This window comes from Xiphophorus maculatus, chromosome 4 (genome assembly GCF_002775205.1).
Source record: "Xiphophorus maculatus strain JP 163 A chromosome 4, X_maculatus-5.0-male, whole genome shotgun sequence".
NCBI classification, from domain to species: Eukaryota; Metazoa; Chordata; class Actinopteri; order Cyprinodontiformes; family Poeciliidae; genus Xiphophorus; species Xiphophorus maculatus.
The window spans coordinates 3,367,417-3,387,208 of NC_036446.1; the positions used below are offsets into that span (position 1 = coordinate 3,367,417).

At 37.3% G+C, this 19,792-nt stretch overlaps 1 protein-coding gene across 1 annotated transcript; it reads left to right on the top strand.

The window, feature by feature from the left end:
* The first annotated feature begins 421 nt into the window (after nucleotides 1-421).
* Nucleotides 422-19,781, top strand: wdhd1 (WD repeat and HMG-box DNA binding protein 1). Its single transcript, XM_014474028.2, has 26 exons — nucleotides 422-468; nucleotides 755-845; nucleotides 1,701-1,812; nucleotides 1,913-2,064; nucleotides 3,203-3,314; nucleotides 4,113-4,163; nucleotides 5,033-5,128; nucleotides 5,207-5,299; nucleotides 6,395-6,501; nucleotides 6,578-6,719; nucleotides 7,548-7,743; nucleotides 8,793-8,971; nucleotides 9,044-9,228; nucleotides 10,347-10,588; nucleotides 11,739-11,876; nucleotides 11,950-12,106; nucleotides 13,131-13,245; nucleotides 13,388-13,519; nucleotides 14,229-14,446; nucleotides 15,562-15,671; nucleotides 15,752-15,808; nucleotides 16,075-16,106; nucleotides 16,189-16,353; nucleotides 16,701-16,837; nucleotides 16,918-17,053; nucleotides 19,471-19,781. Exons 2-26 carry the CDS (start codon nucleotides 769-771, stop codon nucleotides 19,636-19,638), a joined length of 3,309 nt encoding a protein of 1,102 aa, XP_014329514.1. The 5' UTR covers nucleotides 422-468; nucleotides 755-768; the 3' UTR covers nucleotides 19,639-19,781.
* The last annotated feature ends 11 nt before the right edge of the window (nucleotides 19,782-19,792 follow it).

Sequence of the window (19,792 nt, forward strand, 5' to 3'; positions counted from 1 at the left end):
TATGTGTTTAATAAGTGTTCATTTTTCTCCATGAATGCATTAATAAAAACAGAAATCTAGAAAAGCAAACAACAAAATCAATATGATAAAAAAGACTAAACGTTTCATATATTTATGACAAAAAAATAATAATTTTTACCAACTCTGGGGTTAAATTCAATGAGTTCAATTTCATTGAGTTTAAATCAACTTTAAAAATGTTTGAGTTTCTGTTTAATAACATGATAAAAATTTTTAGTTAGTCTGAAAAGAAAGTAATAAAATTAGCAAAATTATGATTATTACAAAAAAACATCTGATTAACCTATTTTAAAAACTAATTAGAAAATCAAAGTCCAGAATATCCATGAAAACCACCTCCCCTTTGGTGGGAGGGGCTTATGCTGTTACGTCATTACGTAGCCGGCGGGAGTTGTGACGCACGGCTTCCTTGTTTTTAATTCAGCGCGGGAGTTCCATTGGAGGAAGGTGAGAGTGCTTTTGCCAACTTCTGTTTGAAACCGTGTTTAAACTGTCAGGATAACAGCTTTAAGTAGTTTGAGTTCAATGTCTGCCGTTTGTGGACTTCACCGTTCAGTTTAAAGAAGTTTTAAATATATAAAATATATTTTTAAACTCAGCGTTAGCTTCGCTGCTGTTAGCTGAACTCAGAAATAGCATTGCCAGCTAGCATAAGAGTTTTGTACAGAGTTGTTACAGTTGTGTAACGTATTTAAGTTTGTACTTTAGTAATTTCTTTTATTTGCGTGTTCAGTCTGGTTGGTTAAAATGCCCTGCGAAAGGAAGCCGATGCGCTACGGCCACTCGGAGGGACACACCGAGGTCTGCTTCGATGACACCGGGAGGTAAGTTTATCCATTTTTTGTAAATATGTGGAAATGAAAACCACAAATAATATGACTTGGACCAGTTTAGATGCTGGACTCGTTTTCTGCTGGACATGTGCTCCGTCAAATTCCCTCACAGTCCACAGATCTGCAAACAAGATCAAACGGAAAATGGATGTAGTAGGTTATAGTATCCCAGCATTTGGAATCCAAAAGAACTGATGACAAAAAAAAGAAATACATTTTTAAGTTTATTTCAATGTGGGAAGAATAACAAATCTTGCAATCATGGAGCTAAATGACAAAATTTGTTTTCTGTAAGAGAAAACTTGATTTTTGGCACCAAACAGAAAGGCTGTCGCATGGTAACATTTCAGAAAAAACATTCTAAAAACCCAAAATTTCTCCTAAATTGTGGCATATGTCGATGTCTTTGCAAAGGTTTTCATGCCCTTTCCACGTGAAAAAATAAATTTCAATGTATTTCTCTGTAAAGCAGTTCAGGTTGAAGTAAACTACTGTATGTCTGCATGGCTGTTATATATATATATATATATATATATATATATATATATATATATATATATATATATATATATATATATATATATAAAGTTTTTACTTTTATTTAGGTCAATTTTCAAGAGCGAACGGGTCAGGTTTTTCATTTTGCTAAACCGTAAAAAACACATTGAAATGTGTGCTTATTATGCATTTAATCTAGAGTCTTAATATAATTTAAGGACAGAATTATATTAATAGAATTGGAAAGAGAAAAAAGTTAGACCATAAAAATGGTCCACAAACTATCAGATTCAAAAATGTCATAAAGAAAAATATTTGATCATTTTTGAGTTAAAAACATTTTTCCAGGTATATTGTAACGTGTGGAAACGACGGCGATGTTCGGATTTGGGAAAGCCTGGATGATGACGATCCAAAGTTCATCACCGTTGGGGAAAAGGCTTATTCCCTCGCACTCAAGGTTCGCCTCTTCTGTCAGCTTGCAGCCTTCAGGTTGTCGCTAAAACTGATAAATCGAAGCGTGTGATTGTGGAAAACTTTTGTCTTTTGTTTCCCCGTAGAAAGGCAAGTTGGTGACGGCGAGCTCCAGCAACACGGTGCAGATCCACACGTTTCCCGACGGCGATCCGGATGGCATCCTGACGCGGTTCACCACCAACGCCACTCACGTCACCTTCAACCGCAGCGGCACCAGAGTCGCCGCCGGGTCCAGGTGACCGACACCAGAAGTGACCAAGGGATAATTTTATTATGAATGTTTTGTTCCCAAACAACTGGCTACTTCTCCAGTTAGTGTTAGAAATCAACTGATATGGGTTCTGGTTTAAGAAGTTCCATTGGCTTAAATTGCATGCAGATTACCCAGAAAAATGGAAAATACATGATTTTGATGGCTGTCATGAGTTAAAGCACTTAATTTAGCGAAGTTTTATTATTCTTGCAGGAACAACCACAAGTAATATGTTTATATTAATATCTGTTCTTGAAGAATTAAGTCAGTGTTTCACATTTTTCTGTTCAGCAACTTAAGAAGTTCCTCTTATATTTAATGATGTGACAAAATCATATTTATTCAGTCGCTATTTAGTACAGCTGACACAAATAATGGTAAAATTTAAATTAAATAGCTCCTATATGTTATGGAAATATCGGCCATATTGACAAGGGAAAACTAAGGTTTTAACAAAATGTTAGCTAATCAATTACTCTTTTGGATCGTTTCAAATTCAAAAATACTTTATTGAATCCTGTTGTAACGCTTATACATTCAAATTCTTCAGATTGTTATTATAAATGGTGACGGCTAAGATCAGTCATCTTTAGATTAACTCATTGACAGCTAATCAGATTTAAAAATGAAAATGAGTTTTCTCTTCTTGTATAGAGAATTAAATCTTATGGGCATGAGAAACCTTCACAAAGAGTTATATTCATGCTCCAGAGATTTTTCCACGTCGGTTTTACTTTGTGAATCCATCCATGTCTGTTCTGCTGAGATTTGATTCCACGTTGCTGCTGCTGCTGCTGCTGCAGCTGCTGCTGCAGCTGAAACCCACCTGGCAGACAGAGAGCGCCTCTTCGGGTTGATTGGCTGTGATTGGAGCAGGATGTGCGTTTCCTGCATGAATTGATTCGTTTTGAGCAGCTTGATCACAACAAGAGAAGCTCAGAACATGAAGCTGCATCGATGTTGCTGTTTTCTGGCAAATGAGGCTTGTTGTGTTATCGATCCCTTAAATTCTGGCTTCGCCGCCGCCAGAGGAGGAAGTCCGGATTATTTTTCCTGTTTTCTCTCACTATGACGTCATGAAGTTGTTATTATTCTCCTGTTTTTGTTTTTTCCTACTCAGTGACTTCATGGTGAAGGTGGTGGAGGTGTCAGACAGCAGCCAGCAGAAAACACTGCGGGGTCACGAAGCCCCCGTCCTCAGTGTGACCTTTGACCCTAAAGATGAATACTTGGTGAGAAAAAAACAGAACTATTTTCTTTATTAGATTTTTACTCAGACATTAGCTGCATATGTTCTTTTCTTATTTTAATGATAATTATTTCATTTATTTGCTAGATTTTATTTTAGTACATTTATTAATATAGAAATAGTACAAATGCATTATAATTTAACAAATTTTTTAAATATATTACCAGGAATAAGATTAAATAATTAAACTTCTTTGCAAAGTTTTATTTTAGTACATATATTGATGGAAATAGTAAAATTATTTCTAATTATTTTTATGGTATCATTACTAGGAATAATGATAATAATCCAAGTGCAATAAATATGTTACAATGCTTTTATTACAGATTAATCATCATAATGATACAATTTTATTTAATATTTTATTATGTTAGAGTACTCCTGAAATAAGACAAAATTAACTTAAAAATAACTTTTAAAATGTCTTGTTGTAAGAGAAACAATCTGCCAGTGGAACCAGCCATTTTAAAATCAATTTTAATGAATTATTTACTAACAACAAGCTCCTATATCCTGCTGAAAAAAGTTATTTTTGTCTTATTTCAAGGGCAGTAAGATATTTACACTAGAAAACAGAGAAAAATACTTGGTAAAATTTTGTGTTTTTGCAGTGTAAATGTTTTGGAGATCAAATTAGGACGTAATGTCACTTAATTAAATAAAATTAATCTATTTCGACATAAATTTAGAGCCATATTCTGAACTGATTGGTATCCCTGAGGGGTAAAGATGATGAACTTGTTTTTTTATTAATCCGTTTGCACCGTCTCGTCTCTGTCAGGCGTCTTCCAGCTGCGACGGCTCGGTCGTCGTGTGGAGCATCGAGCAGCAGGTACGTCTGATTCCCGTCAGACCGGGGCGAACAAACTTTTACTTTCATGGGTCAAAAAACTCCAGGGGTTTGGAGTCCAATAAAGAAATAACTAAAAGAAACAAAGTAGTGACTTTTTTACGCTATTCAACAATAAACTAGGTTGGATACTTTAAGTAAAAGAGTAAAATAGTAAAAAACAAACAAACATTGAAGTATAAATTATTGTAGATCCTCATTAAAAGAAAGGCAAATGTTTCCACTGAAAATAATGAAACATTCTTTGTATAATTTGAGCAATAAAAATGATACTTAGGTCATTTTGTTGAAACGTATACAGCTAAGTTTAATAAAATCATTAAAAACAGTCTGGGTGTTGAATACTCGGTGCCAACGTTTTCAATTCTAAGATTTTAATTGGTCTGTAATAATTTTATCTCGTCATGGCAATAAATTTTTAATTTATCCCAGAAGTTATTGTGATAATATTGTTGCTTTGAGATCATTTTCCAGTAATCTAATGGTAATGCCATTATAATCCATTTGCAAATATCAATAAACTTTCAATTCTAATGAACATTTAACACCAGAACACATTTTAAATATCCAGAATAAAGAAACAAAACAACAAATAAAATTAGCTATGAAGTCTCTGTAAACAAAATTGTCCTTCAAAAATGGTTTAGCTGAGCCCAAAAGACCAGACCAAAGACTTTTTATCATCCAGAGGAGAAAAACAATAAATCCTGCTTTAATTGATCATGTGATTGATTGATTTATTGTGGCAGGTCTAATTTTAGTTGTGGACCCCGTTCCATAAGCAGTTTCTTCAGTTTTCATCCTTTGTTTTTTTTTTATTTTGAAAGCGTAATTGTCCTGTTTCCTCTCAGACTCAGGTGATCAGCTGGCCGTTGCTGCAGAAAACGAACGACGTCAGCAACGCCACGTCTCTGTGCCGTTTGGCGTTCCAGCCTGCAGCCGGGAAGGTCGGTCAGCCGGATTCACCGCGCCGAGCGGGCGGATTAAAAAGAGACAAATCATCTGAAAAACGTTTTCAATGTCAGTTTTTAGCTGTTCCAGTAGAAACCAGAGTTCACCTGTACGAGCGGGGATCCTGGGATCACGTCGGCTCGCTGTCCGACGAGCTGCTCACTCAGGTGAGCATCTACTGCGCTGTAAAAAATTACTGAATTTCAGTTTGGTGTTTTTGGAAAGGGCTTGATATTCAAACTGCAGAGTTTTATAAATAAAATCTAATGTTTGATTAAAAGCCTAAATTTGGGAAAAGTTATTTACAGTTAAAACTAGATATTTTAATACACTGCAAAATCACCAAACCTTACTTAGTGCAAATATCTTAGTGCACTTGAAATAAAACGAAACTAACTTACAAATAACTTTTTAACAAGAAGTAGCAGCTTTTGTAGATGATTTTAAATAACTTTTTTAATAATTCCTTAATATTGATGAAAATGTACCTGTTCCATAAGCAAGTTATTTTACTTATAACTTGGAAAAAATTATTTTTATAATTGAAATAATTTCAGTGCCACTAGTATTGTTTTATTAATCAATATTAGACAATTATTGACTTAAATCAATGTCTTGTATCTTGCTGAAAATTTGCTTGTTAGCTAATTTTGTCTCATTTAAAGTGAACTAATTCATTTGCACTAGAAACTATAAAAAATACTTGGTAAGACTGTGTGTTTTTGCATTGTACATCTTAAAAACTTTTTGTTTAAAGTCAATAATTCCTTAATATTGATGAAAAAAGTTCTTGTTCCACTGGCGGATTATTTCATTTAAAACAACAAAATTTTTCCCATGTTACAAGTTAAATAATCTGCCAAAAAATACTTGGTAAGATTTTATGTTTTTGTAGTGTACGCCAAATAAGAAGACAAACTATTTTTCTCCTCACTGTCTGAGGTTAAATCAAACTAAATATTCTTGTTTTAGGTCAGTTAGGTTCACTAAAATTATTTCTATTTGCTTAATGCCAGAGAACAAATCCTAAAAAGTGTTTTAGTGTAGTTTCTTGTGCAAATATCTCATATTTAAAAATTGGATTTTACATTAAGTTATTGAAATTGAGAGATTTTTGTTTGTTAAATTAGTGTTTTATTTACAAACTAATCAGATGGAGACATTTCAAAACAAAATGCTGTAGAACATAGAATATTGTCACAAGATGTTATAACAACTACTAACTGGTTCAGCTGTAAAGAAGCGTTTTTTTTTCTCTGCAGCCTGTGAACGTGGCGGCCTGGTCCCCTTGCGGCCGCTTCCTTGCAGCCGGCGCCATCGGAGGTTTGCTGACGATCTGGGACGTGAACAGCCGACTGGTAGTGGAACGGTGCGGCCCAGAGTCGGATCTCTTAGGAACCGTGTTTATCGTCGTCGTTCTTAGAGGTGAAATGTGTTTCCTGCAGGCAGAAGCATGAGAAAGGATTCACGGTGTGCAGCTTGGCCTGGCATCCATCCGGCAGCCAGATTGCCTACACGGACACAGAGGGCTGCCTGGGCCTGCTGGACGGACTCGGCACCTCCGGTACCGGTACCAGCTCCACCAAGGTACCGCCACCTTCCACCTCCGCTGTAACACTCACTGCTGTCTCCCTCACCATGCAGGAAGCTCTTCCTGAACTGGTTTACTAATTTTTAATAAGATTTCTGTTAGTACTTGCAGTTTTATCCATTTAAATAATATTTCTAGATGCATTTGTGCAGTTTTGCTAATTTTATTTCTGTTGGTTTTGTACAATTTATACTGATGTTCAAATAAAATTTATGATTGTATTTGCATGGCTCCAGTCATTTAAAATCACGTTTCTGTTAGTATTTGTGCAGTTTTACTCATTTTAAATAATATTTCTTAGTATTTTTCCACTTTTCCTAATTTCGAATAACATCTCTGATGGTTTTAATGACTTTTAAGTACAATTTGTGATTGTATTTGCATGGCTCCAGTCATTTAAAATCACATTTCTGTTAGTGTTTGTGCAGTTTTACTAATTTTAAATAACGTTTCTGCTGATATTTGCACCAGCAGAAATTTTTTGTTTGCACAGTTTAATTTTCACAAAAAGTATTTTTTAATGCACATTTGTACATTTTTAAAAGTTGTCCCAACCATCCTACTCTGCAGATTCTTTTGGATTTAGGGCAGATTATTCTTGATAACTACATAGTATTTTATATCCTTTTTTCAGTTCTTTTTAATTTAGTTTTGATATATTTTCGTCTATCTAAATCCCTGAATTTATTTATTTATTTATTTCATTTTTAGCCAAATCTATCAGGCGCCTTCTTTGCTCAGTTTGTTCCACCAATTAATTGAAGACGATGAGATTAATTTCCGTCCAACAGAATGACTACATATAATTTCTGTTTTGTCTTCAGGCTCCAGCTGCGAAACCTAAAGACTACGACGACCTGTTTGACGAGGATGATGACAGGCTGATGGATGAAGGACTAAGCGACGCCAATTCACCAGTAAAGAAGGCGGCGGAGGATGAGGACGATGACGACTTCCTGATCCCGTCCACGGGTCGAGTGAGGAACAGAGGCGCCATCCTGAACGATGAGAACTCGCTGGGTGAGGAAGAGTCTGATCGTTTCAGGTGTTTTCTGTACCTGCCGATTAGCTACAAGAACAGAAAACACGACTCAGAGACGCAACTGTAAGACAGGAACAAATGTCTTAAACAACTTCCAGTTACGTTCCTGGACTTTGAGGTTAAATTTCAAAATGTACACGTTTTATTCCAGTATTTGCATCTAATGTACGTGGAACTTGCATGTTACATTCGGAAACTGACATGTTACAATTTTTATCTTGCAATACACATTTCAGCAATGGCAAACTACTCTCTAGTAATATCCGTGTTCCCATAGAAAACTCATAGGCTCCAAACGTTCAGCTTGTGTTTAATTTACATCCCTTGAATTTCATGTGTTTGTCTAAAAACTGCAGGTTAACATTTGTTAATTAAAGCTAACATTATAGAATTTACTTCCATGCTATTTTCCAGAATTTGTGCACTACTTTCTAGAACTTTACCCTGCTTTGTTGACATTTTACGCCACTTTTCAGAACTTGATTGCAACTTTTTAAAAAGTAGCATTAAGTTTAAAAAGAACTTAATACTACATTTTAGATTTTGTGTGCTACTTTTTAAGAATGTGCAGGCTACTTTGAAGTACTTGCATGCTACATTCTGGGTTGTGCATTTTTCAACGTTTCTTAACATTCCCAGCACCTAACTGGTGCAGATTGCTCAAATTCCTAAGGGGGGAAAATAACCTGCAAGTTCCAGAAACTGATCTGCGTTCTGCTTTTCAGAACTTGCACATCAACAGACAAAGTCAAACAAGTTGTTAGAATTTGAAAATTAAATTTTTGGAACAGTCTGGAAAGTACCAGATTACAAGTCACTTTATGATCCTGTGTGGTTCTGTGTTCAGCACAGTGAACACGAAGGTCTGGGGAAGGATTGGCTGCTTACTGTATCTTTAATCACAATGCTTTTAAATGCAACACATTAAATTCTAAATAAATTTCAAAACGCTGTTTCAGCATAGACATGTTTCTGTGAGATTACTGTTAAATTTGAAGGTTTTTTTGTTCTTATGCTCTAATTTCAGACACAGGATCCCTAAAACTTGGTCAAGATAAGTTTGGGGATGATGAGGATGACGACGCCGGCAGCTCTGTAGCCCCGGCGACGGCGCAGCGCCCCGTCTACGACGGCCCGGTGCCGACTCCTCCCCAGAAGGCCTTTCAGCCTGGAGCCACGCCAGCTCACCTCACTCACCGCTTCATGGTAGGACGCCCGGACTCAAACCTCCATTTTCCCGCTGTGGGTTTCCTTCCTCATGCAACCTACACTGTCCAGATGTGGAACTCTGTGGGGATAGTGCGAGGCTACAACGATGAGCAGGACAACGCCATCGACGTGGAGTTTCATGACACCGCCGTCCACCACGCCATGCACCTCACCAACTCCCTGGGTCACACCATGGCCGACCTTTCCCAGGAGGCCGTGCTGCTGGCCTGTCCAAGCACCGACGACCTCGCCAGGTAAGGCTGGATTGGACGATGCGGCTGAAAAACGTATTGTTATAAAAACGTTTCATATGAGTTAATATCGATAATTAGAGCTTTTTTGTTTTAAATATCTGAAAAACTGACTTCCAGTTTTCACTCCACGCCGTTTTTTTTATTATTTTTGAGCAGTTAAGAGGCACAGTGGTGAAACCTGAAACTGCTGCTGTGCAAGTTTCTCAACAGATTGTTGCTAGGTAACCAGCAGTTACTCAGTAGGGTGTTGCTCGGTAACCAAAGTGAGAGATAGTTGAAGCCTGTCAGTCTGACAGGTGTGTACTACCAGGATATTTTCACATTTTTGTTTCAATCTTAAAATTAGATTAAACGATTTACAGAGTATGAATTATGTCAAATTAAATTATATTTCAATATTAGGGAGAGATTTGCTAAGTCCTCTTCTGCATCTTGACAGAAACCAAACTGTCATTAGATTTATGTCCAGGGAGAATACATATTTTACGTATTAAAACGTCGGCAATTTTCTCAGCTTTAATTTAAAACCATGTTTTATAAAAGTTAAGAAATGAAGACACTACGACCATTATTTTGAAGGATTCCTGCTCATCCACAGGATGAAACTGCCTGATTTTTTTTTTTTACCATTGCTCATTGCGTAGTAAACGAGCGTAATAATTTCCACTTGCATGATTTACCACTTTTGTCTCTTTCTACCAAAATTTGTCTTCAATCTGCTGCTTTTGTCTCAACTAATTGTTTTTTTGAAGGATAGATTTGTTTATAGTATCTTCATAATTCTTTTTATTTATTGTTTCTGTTTTGTTTATTTATTTTGCATATTTAAAATGTCTTTTGGTGTTACATTTTCGTTAGAAATGAAAGTTTATTGACATTTGACAATGTTCTGCCGTTATTATTCCATTACCGTCATATTACTGGAAGTGTTCTCAAAACAACGATATTATTGTTTATTGCAATAACTACTCATCCAGCAAAATGTGTCATCATGACAGGCCTAGTAAAGGCGCGTTACTAGCTTTAGCGGCTAATGGGCGCTGTCCTCTCCAGTGATATGTGTCGGTGGGTTCTTCCAGTTCCAGTGAGCGTCTCTAACTTCTCCTGTTTGCTCCCAGTAAGCTGCAGTGCCTCCACTTCTCCTGCTGGGACACCAGTAAGGAGTGGATGGTGGACCTGCCGCAGGGCGAGGACGTGAAGGCGCTGTGTCTGGGTCAGGGCTGGGCGGCCGTCGCCACCAGCGCGCTGCTGCTGCGGCTGTTCTCCGTCGGCGGCGTCCAGAGGGAGATCTTCAGCCTGCCGGGGCCGGTGGTGTGCATGGCCGGCCACGGGGAGCAGCTGCTGCTGGTTTACCACCGAGGTTCGACCCAAACACAAATACAGAGGTTTCCCTGAGTCCAAACAACAGGATGGACTTTTCTTGCAGATCAGAGTTATTTTTTCTCATTTCTGTGTTTATTTCCTCCTACTGAAAAGTCCTGAGTTCAATTCTTTTGCAGATTTTAAAATATCCTGATATTTCAAATTTTATGCAAGGCTGACACGATTAAATGTGATTAATCCATTATTGAATTAATCAACAACGTTAGTTATTGGTTAATCATTAACTATAACAATTTGCTGAGAGAATAATATATCGTCACCTTCCTAAAATAATGTCCAAAGTCCTTTTTTTGCCAAAAGTTATTATTTAATTTTCTTAACTCACCTGGTTCAAATTCAGTAAAATTAATCTCCTATCAAGCACCAATAATTAATAAAAAAAAATACAGAATAATTTATAGTATGTTTTTAGCTGCAGATTTGCTACAAATGATGAAGCTTTCACTAAAGGAATGCTGTTACCATTTTAGTAACAATTAATTGGATAATAAATTGTTGTTGCATTTTAGTCAATGAAATGTTTTATTTGCATATTTTAATTTATTTCTAATGTATAAAAGAGGCTTAAAAGGTTAAATAAAAATCTGAACAATGTGCCAATTTTTTTTTATGATTAATCAGTTAATCTTCAGGAGAATTGATTAGAAAAATGATCATAGGTGCAGCACCAAGTTCACTCTACAATGTTCCTAGAGACTTTGGAAGAAAAACAGGCCCACAGCATCACACGTCTTCAGCCGTACCTAACAGATTTGATGTTGAAAATCTCAGTTTGCGTCTCATCTGACTAAAGTTCACAACTCCTAATTAACATCCTAGAAGTATTTGGCAAACTCCACATGTTCATGTTTGTGATGGTAGGATGGAAAAAGCCTTTCTTAGCTTCATTTCTGATCCACTTTGCATATAAATGACATCTAGTGGTTGTCATGGAGACAGGTGAGCTCAGTATGTTACAGATCTGAAAATGGCTATTTTTATTTTTTTTACCTTTTTCCCTCGTTATCCACCTCCTCTGTGGGTTTTGATGGGTACAAACTTTTACCTCTATCAAAGATGAACAGGCTCTCAAAATGGCCGCCCTTGAATTGTATTGATGCTCATGTTTTTTTGCTTCGTGCCCTCAGCGACGGGTTTCGACGGAGAACAAGCTCTCGGCATTCAGCTGCTGCAGTTTGGTCGCAGAAAGAGGCAGCTGATGAACGGCGAACCGCTCCCCCTCTCCCCCAAGTCGTACCTCTCCTGGGCTGGGTTCACCGCCGAAGGTCAGAACCCGGACGAAGTTTCTCACGTCTGGACGAAAAGTTTGGTTTCAGAGCCGCTTTCTCGTGTTTTCAGGCACGGCGTGCTACGTGGATTCAAACGGGCTGGTGCGGATGCTGAACCGCGCACTAGGCAACACGTGGACGCCAGTTTGTAACACCAGAGAAACCTGCAAGAGCAAATCGGATCACTACTGGGTGGTTGGGGCGCACGAGAACCCCCAGCAGCTCAGGTGAACCTCAAAAACTCACAGGCTGAGTGTGTAAAGTGGAAGAAGCTTTTATATATTACTGCTGAGAAAAAAGATGACTGTATATGGAGAATAAAGTGTTTTTATGTTGAAAATAATAGCAGTGCAGCTCAAAATATTAGAAAATTCCAAAAAGTTATTTTTCACTCCTTCCAAAAAGTTTAACTCTTTTAGATTCATTACATATGGAGTGAAATATTAAAAACCTTTTTTCTTGTAAATTTTATTATTCTGGTTTACAGACAGTAAAAACCCAAAATGTGGCTTCTCAATATATCAGAATATTACACAAGATAAATAAATAAAAAAAATGTTTTAAAGAGCAAATAAAAAGTATGTTCAAGTCTAAATCAGGGCTTCAACTAGCAATTATTTTAGTTATTGATTATTCTATTTATTAATAAAAAAATCAGATTAAAAACTTTGTCACATTAAAAATAAAAAGTCTCCAATAATCAAACATCTGTGGAAGTTTAGGGTCACATGAAAAAAAGATTCTGGCTTGTTTTTCCTCAGAACTTCATGTTTTTAAATCCTAATTCTTAATTTGTTGATTTCTGACCTTCACATCAGAATTAGTGTTTTTTTCCTCTGAATTATGACGTTTTTTCTCAGAACTTTTACTTTTTTATCTGAATTGTGTCTTAGGAAAAAAAAATCTAAATTATGAGAAAAATTGAGATTATTTTTTTTTCTATTCTCAGTAACGCTAACCCTCTTCTACATCCTCCTGTTCCAATTTTTATTACCTTGAATTGGAGTATTAGGCTGCAAAAAATCAGACCAGTGGCAGCAAATGGCCCCGGCGCCACACTTTGAACACCATTGCTTTAACTTATTCGCAGTAATAAAACCGTTCCATTTCACCTGTGTTTAGTGAATCTATATAATTCATGAGCTTCATGATACTCTTTTTTTTTTTTTTTTTTTTTTTTTTCTTGTTTACGGTTTAAATTTTGACGTCAAGTTGATTATTTTATTTGTATTATTATCTGAATGCATTCAGGTGTATCCCATGCAAAGGCTCCCGGTATCCTCCCACTCTGCCTCGGCCGGCTGTCGCCATCCTGCCGTTTAAGCTGCCGCTGTGTCAGACCAGCACAGAAAAGGGGCAAATGGAGGTGAACGCAAACACAAAAACCCAACACATGTTGGGAAACGGCTTCACTCTTTTCATTTTGTTTCTGAGGCATGCTTGTTTGTTGTAGTAGAACGGTTTCAGGAAGTAATTCCTGAATTTTCCGTCCTCCATTTTGTTTGCAGGAGCAGTACTGGCGTTCCGTCCTCTTCCATAATCACTACAGCTTCCTGTCCTCCAGCGGCTACGAAGTCGACGAGGCTGCGCAGACGCAGTCGGACAAGGAGCAGCAGGAGCTTCTCATGAAGATGTTTGCTGTAAGTAAGAGGGAACATGAACCTTAACTATACTCTAAAATACACATTTTATACTTCTATTTGGGTTTTTACTGCTTCTAAAAACAAAACAAAAAAACACTTTAAAAAACCACCCAGCTGTTTTTCAGCAACAAGTTTTTAATAAGTTTTTAATATATTTTTTGGTATCTGGAAAAGAAGCCATTTTAAAAACCTTCCTAACGTAACGGTTAGCAGGCACTGACCTTTCACCTAGTAGCCCCAGCCAAGCCCAGCCCCGTTACCTAGCAACCCCAGGGGAACTCTGCCCGTTACCTAGCAACCCAAGCTGAGCTCCACCACCTTTGGTCAGTTTGGTCAGAAAATGGACAGAACAAGAGTAACGGAAATGAAAACCAGAATAATTCAAACAGCAACAAGCAATAAATCAGTTAATTGAATGTTAAATTGAAACAATCTCAATAATTTCTATTTGCAAGATTTAGCATTTTTTTCTCTTTCTGATAAAACTGGAAGATAAGTTTTCAGTCTGGTGCTTTTGTCTCATCCAGATCTTTTCTGGAGGACAACTTTGTTTACAGAGACTTCATAATGCACCCTAAAACACAGAACTGAGCAGACTAAAATCTGCTGAAGGAGTTTGTGAAAAAGATTAATTAACATGTTTTGTATCGACCCAAACGGTTCAAGGAAGCATGACTGGTCACCGTTGACTCGTTGTTTGTTCCAGTTGTCCTGTAAACTGGAGCGGGAGTTTCGCTGCGTGGAGCTGGCGGAGCTGATGACCCAGAACGTGGTGACTCTGGCGATCCGGTACGCGTCCCGATCCAGGCGGATGAACCTGGCGCAGCGGCTCAGCGAGATCGCGCTGGAGAAGTCGACCCAGCTTCAGGAAGACGAGGAACCCGAAGATGAGCCGGAGTTCACCAGCGACAGACTCACCTCGGGGTAAATCAGAACACATCGCTCCCTACGGCGGAAACCATTAATCGATTATTAAAATAATCGTCAACTAAAATTGTTAGCTAGAGTGTACAGGCTCAAAAAAGGCCTTTTTGCTGAACGAACAATTTATTCAGAGCAGTAATTAAACTAAAACTTTATAGAAAATAAATATATTTTGCATTTTATATGAAAAGAAAATGTCATGTAAATTTGTTCTACCCAGAACTCAAGTGGCAGTTTTAGCTTCATCCGTTTCAAATTACTGTAAAAATTTATCCTACTAAAGCACCATTTGCTATAAAATGATTAATCAATCAAAAATAATCAGTAGATCAGCCCAATGCTGCATTTAGACAAGCAGAAAGGTCTGACTTTTCACACAATAGAAATATTTCTTAGTTGCAGATGCATCTTTTCCTACAAATGAGTTTTTCTCTAATTCCATTTTAGTAATTGATTATTCTGACAATCGATTAAATGGATAATAAATTCAGTCTACATATTTTTTTAATTTAACCACTTAATCCTTTCTATACAATATTTAAATTACATTAAAAGATTAAAGTAAACAAATCAATTAGATTTATTTTAAAAAAATTAGGACCGAAACAATTAATCAGATTAACTGCACTTATTTAGTAACTCATTAATCGTTAACTGGAGTATACTGACAAAAAAATTATATTCAGAACAGTAATTGAGCCAAAACTGTATAAATTAAATATATACATTTTGTGTTTAAGATTAAAGAACCTTTGTCTGTAAAAATGTTTTACCCAAAACTATGTAAGTGGCAGTTTTATCTTCACCTGTTTCAAATTCACTAAAGGAATGCTGTTATTGCATTTTAGGAACAGAATGTTTATTTTCATAGTTAAAAATTTATTGAATTATTTCCTAATTTGCATCTTGATTGTATTTTTAATATAATGTAAAAGGTTAAATGAAAAATTTTCAGAATGTGGCCATTTTTCCAATTAATCGCCAGAACTATCGATTAATCAAATAATCGTTAGTTGCAGCTCTGGATTAAATGGTCTGTAATCTGGAAGAGAACAAATGTTTCCAGTCTGTTTATTTTCTATATCCGTAAACGTCCTTTAATTTTATTTGGCCAGTTATCGGCAGAGCGAACCTTACAACACGAGGCAGAATGAGGAGGATGATGAAGAAGAGCAAGTGGAGGAAGAGGACGGAAGGGAAATGGAGACCGAGGAAACTAAAAGACGTGAGTTTTCACCTCCTTTCCTCTGCTAGTTCTTCCCAAACCGTAGATGAGTCCAGCTGACGGTTCCCTTTGATTCTCAGGCTTGAATCCTTTCGCTAAAGAGTCGGGTTTACCTGCGAAGCCGTCGCTGACGCCAGGTGAGTCCAGGATGCAGGCGACCGCCGGCGTGTTGTCGCTGTTTGCTAATTTCAGTATCGTCTGTCTGTGGATAAATTACTTCAGACATGTTGAAATAAAACTCTTTGGTTAAAATAAAAAAAAAAATCTGTTTATTAAGTGGCTTATCAAAATTTTGCATCTGCATTCCATCAGGAAACCAAAAAAAAAATCTTTACCCATTTATATGTCCATTTATCCGCTTGTCTGATCAAAATTCCTGAATCTTTTCTTCTTTCTGATCCAGTTGGTCGAGTTGGAAGATCAAACCCCTTCAAGGTCAGAACCGCAGCGCGTTTCTTCGCCATGTTATGTTTTGTAGTGTAAACGTTAAACTGCGGGTTAAATCCAATGCGTTCAGGTCCCTGATTCTGGCAAGCTGACGTCTTCGTCCGGACAACCTCGAGCGTCAAACATCCTGGACAACATGAGGTCCAGCAGGAAGCTGGCGCCGCTCAGCGGGTCGGCAGGAAAACCCAGCAAAGGGCCCGTCCTAAAGCCGCTGGCTCCCAGAACCAAAGCCAAGGTAACTACGGCTGAAACGATTAATCGGATTAATCAGGATTAATCGATTATTGATCGATTTATTAAGCTGTTTCTAATATTGTTAAAGAAAAACTTGAATAAGCATTTTTATTCAATTATTTGTCAGATTAATCCATAAATAAAAGATTCGTTACTTGCTATCCTAAAGGTGACATCATCATCTTTAAAATAAATAATATCTACGACTTGTTAACATAGCTAAATTTAAATAATATGGATCATATTTTGGTGTTTTTTAGGACTTTAAACAGAAGTTATGACATTTTTTATCTGTTTGAGAAAAACAGAAGGTCTTTAATTTTTATTTCTTGTGCTTTTCTTCGACAGGCTCAGTCAACTTTGCTGCAGATCTCCAGCAACAAGATGCCCAGTAAGAAAACTCCGGAGGCCGCGGAGCCGGCCGCAGATCTGCAGAAACAGCCTGACGTTGTAGCGCCACCTGCAGAAAACACAGAAAATAAGAGGTGGAGTATATTGAAAGAAGAGCAGATTAGTGAAACTTCTGTGTTTAGATAAAAGAAATTAAGAAACTCTTTGTCTTCAGGCCAAAAACGGGATTCCAGCTGTGGCTGGATGAGAACCGGAAAATCATAATCGCCAATAATCCGGACCTGGATGAGACGGACGTCATCAAAGAGGCGATGGGACGATTCAGGACGATGTCAGCAGACGAGAGACTGGTACAAAAATATTAATTTAATTTATCCATAACCTAAAACGAGACATGAGAGAAATGGTGACTGAAATCACCAGAGAGCGTATTGCCTCTGTATGAAAGTGGAACTAAATATTCCTAGTAGGGAAAGCACGGTGGGGTTAGTGTTGTGATATGGGGTTACATCATTTCTGAATGTTTTTATATGGCATCAGTGATTTCTGTTATCTGGAGAACAAAAAGCAGTTCCCTGTTTTAGTGACTCCAACTATATTTTAGCTATGGTTAGCTAAAATGTTGCCAGTAGCATGTGGGCTTTCGCTAACATTTTGACTAACATTGACTCTCTTCATTCAGTATGCTAACCATGGCTATTTTATCAATATTAACTAAAATGCTAATTTTTGTGTTGCTGTTGGCTAACACTAGCATGTTGAGGTACTAGCATGATGACGGCAGCAGGATGTGAGCTCGCACCATTCAGTAAGCTAACTGTAGCTACTTCATTAAAATAAGTTAAAATGCTAATTCTAGCTATAATGCTAACATTGCATGAAGGTTATCAAAAGCATGTTGACTCATTATTGGCCCCAAAACGTTTTTACTAAGGTCCACCTGCATCTGCTTTTGAATTAAAATTACTGGAAATTTGTCTTACTTTTTACTATTAACTCCTTAAGTGCCACCCTCAAAATGCTTCCATGTAAGTCGAAGTATTTTAAGTCAAAAATATTTTGACTTGTAAGTCACTGTCATCATGGTAGCTAATGGGTTAAAAAGAAAGTAAAAATCATGATTATTAAAAGATGGAAACATGTGTATACTATTAAGCAGAGAAAGAAATGGAGAAATATGCACCATTCTTCTGAGGGCCACAAAAAATTGGTGCCTGGACCACATTTGGCCCTCGCGCCTCACTTTGAACATCCCTGGTTTAGACTTTCTACAAGGAAATTTTATCCCCTAGAGGTAAAACATGTAAATACAGAGTTTTAGACATGAATTAATTATTTTTGTAAAAAGCAAATATTTAATATTTTAAAACCCAGGATCATATGTAAATCTTTTAAATGAGCACAGCTAAAGAATATTTCCAAATTAAATTCATTCAAATGTTGCTTTTTTGGACGGTATCACCGACGGTCAGTAAGGAGGAAAAACGAGGGCAGCTGTGTCACAAATGAGTCGCTTCACCTTTTCATCTTCCTGCTCCTGACCCTGCATACATCATGTCCGTCAGCGGGAAACCGGATCATTCGGAACAGAAAGCGAAGAGGAGGTGGAGAGGAAGATGAGGAGGATGAAGAGGGTCGTTGCCTGGGAACCCGACGATCCTGTGATGATGCTTTCAGCTGGTTGATGTTCAGGAGAGGAGACGACATTTCTTTTTATCCGCTGCTTTGAATTTTAGGGGTTTCTTGGATTCGATACTTTAAATTTACTGTATTTATTGATACAAAAAAATTAACAAACACTTGCATTGGAGCCCCTTGACCAGCAGGGGGCGCACAGCGTAGCAGAGCGCTATTATCCTACAAACCTTTACAAATATATCTGGTTTAAAGAAACTAAGAGAAAAACAAGAAAGATCCTCAGAAAGTCTGGAAGCTAAATAAACTACATTTGCTTTAAAACTTTGTTATATTTACTGTATTTTACGGCCATAAGGGTCAAATCATAATTTTTTATTTCTGGTTGTGTATTTTGAAGGTTTCCATGTTTTTGTCCGGAAAACTGTAGAATTTGGTTTCAATTCCAGATCTGGATGACTGTCGAAAAATATTTTAATTCTAGACTTTATTCCTGATCTATTTATTCAAAAGATTTTCAATCAATCTATTTATCCGTCCGTCCGTCCATGAGCTTCTTTTACTTTTATTGAACTTTTTATTTTACCAGGGAAATGTTTAAAATTCCAAATTTCTAATTTAAATTGGAATTCATCGTAAAATTAAGTTTTAGCTTAAAGTTTTATTGAATATCAATCAAGAAGTGAAAAAATGACATTTGATACAGACATCTGTGACCCCAAGGTCAGATTAGCAACAATCCGCTGCTTTTCATGCCGGACTGGTTTGTTACTGTTAACGACAGTTGCTGGAGGTGTGTGTGTGTGCGCGCGCGTGTGTGTGTATGTGTGTGTGTGTCTCCACTCAGCGGCCTGATGATTCATCCCAGATCTATTACGTCTAGGAAACGCTTCCTTTTGTCTCTGAGAGGAGAGAGAAAAAATAAAATCACGAGGGGGAAGAGAGACGCCGCCTGTCAATAGTGATTAAACATGACAGGATGCAATTTCCAGCTGCACGCCTGAGTGTCCGTGTGCGCTGTTAGTCATCGCCGCGCAGGTGTTCGCCGCCTGCGTTGGACGATGAGTAGAAATCTCTGGGTTTTTGTCCCAAACTGCAATTAACGTGAGCGTCTTGGTGTCTTCTGTTCCAGTCGTGGACAGAAAGAGCGAAAGGACAAAGCGGAGACGCTGCAGACGTGAAGAAAAGAAAGAGAGCAGAAAACGAAGTGGTGGAGAGCGACGAAAGTAACGCCAGGAAGAAGTCGTCGTCCCTGGATCCGTCCTCCAAGCTGTCTGCGTTCGCATTCAGCAAAAACTGAATGTTTTACCCATGAAAAATGTGGAAAAAGATGTTTTGAGACGAGTTATTTGTTTCTGTGTTGGATCAAACGAACCAGATTGATAGCAATCTGGTTCTTTTTTATATTCAATTTGTAAAAACTTTTCTGTATTTTAGCAATTTAATAAATATTA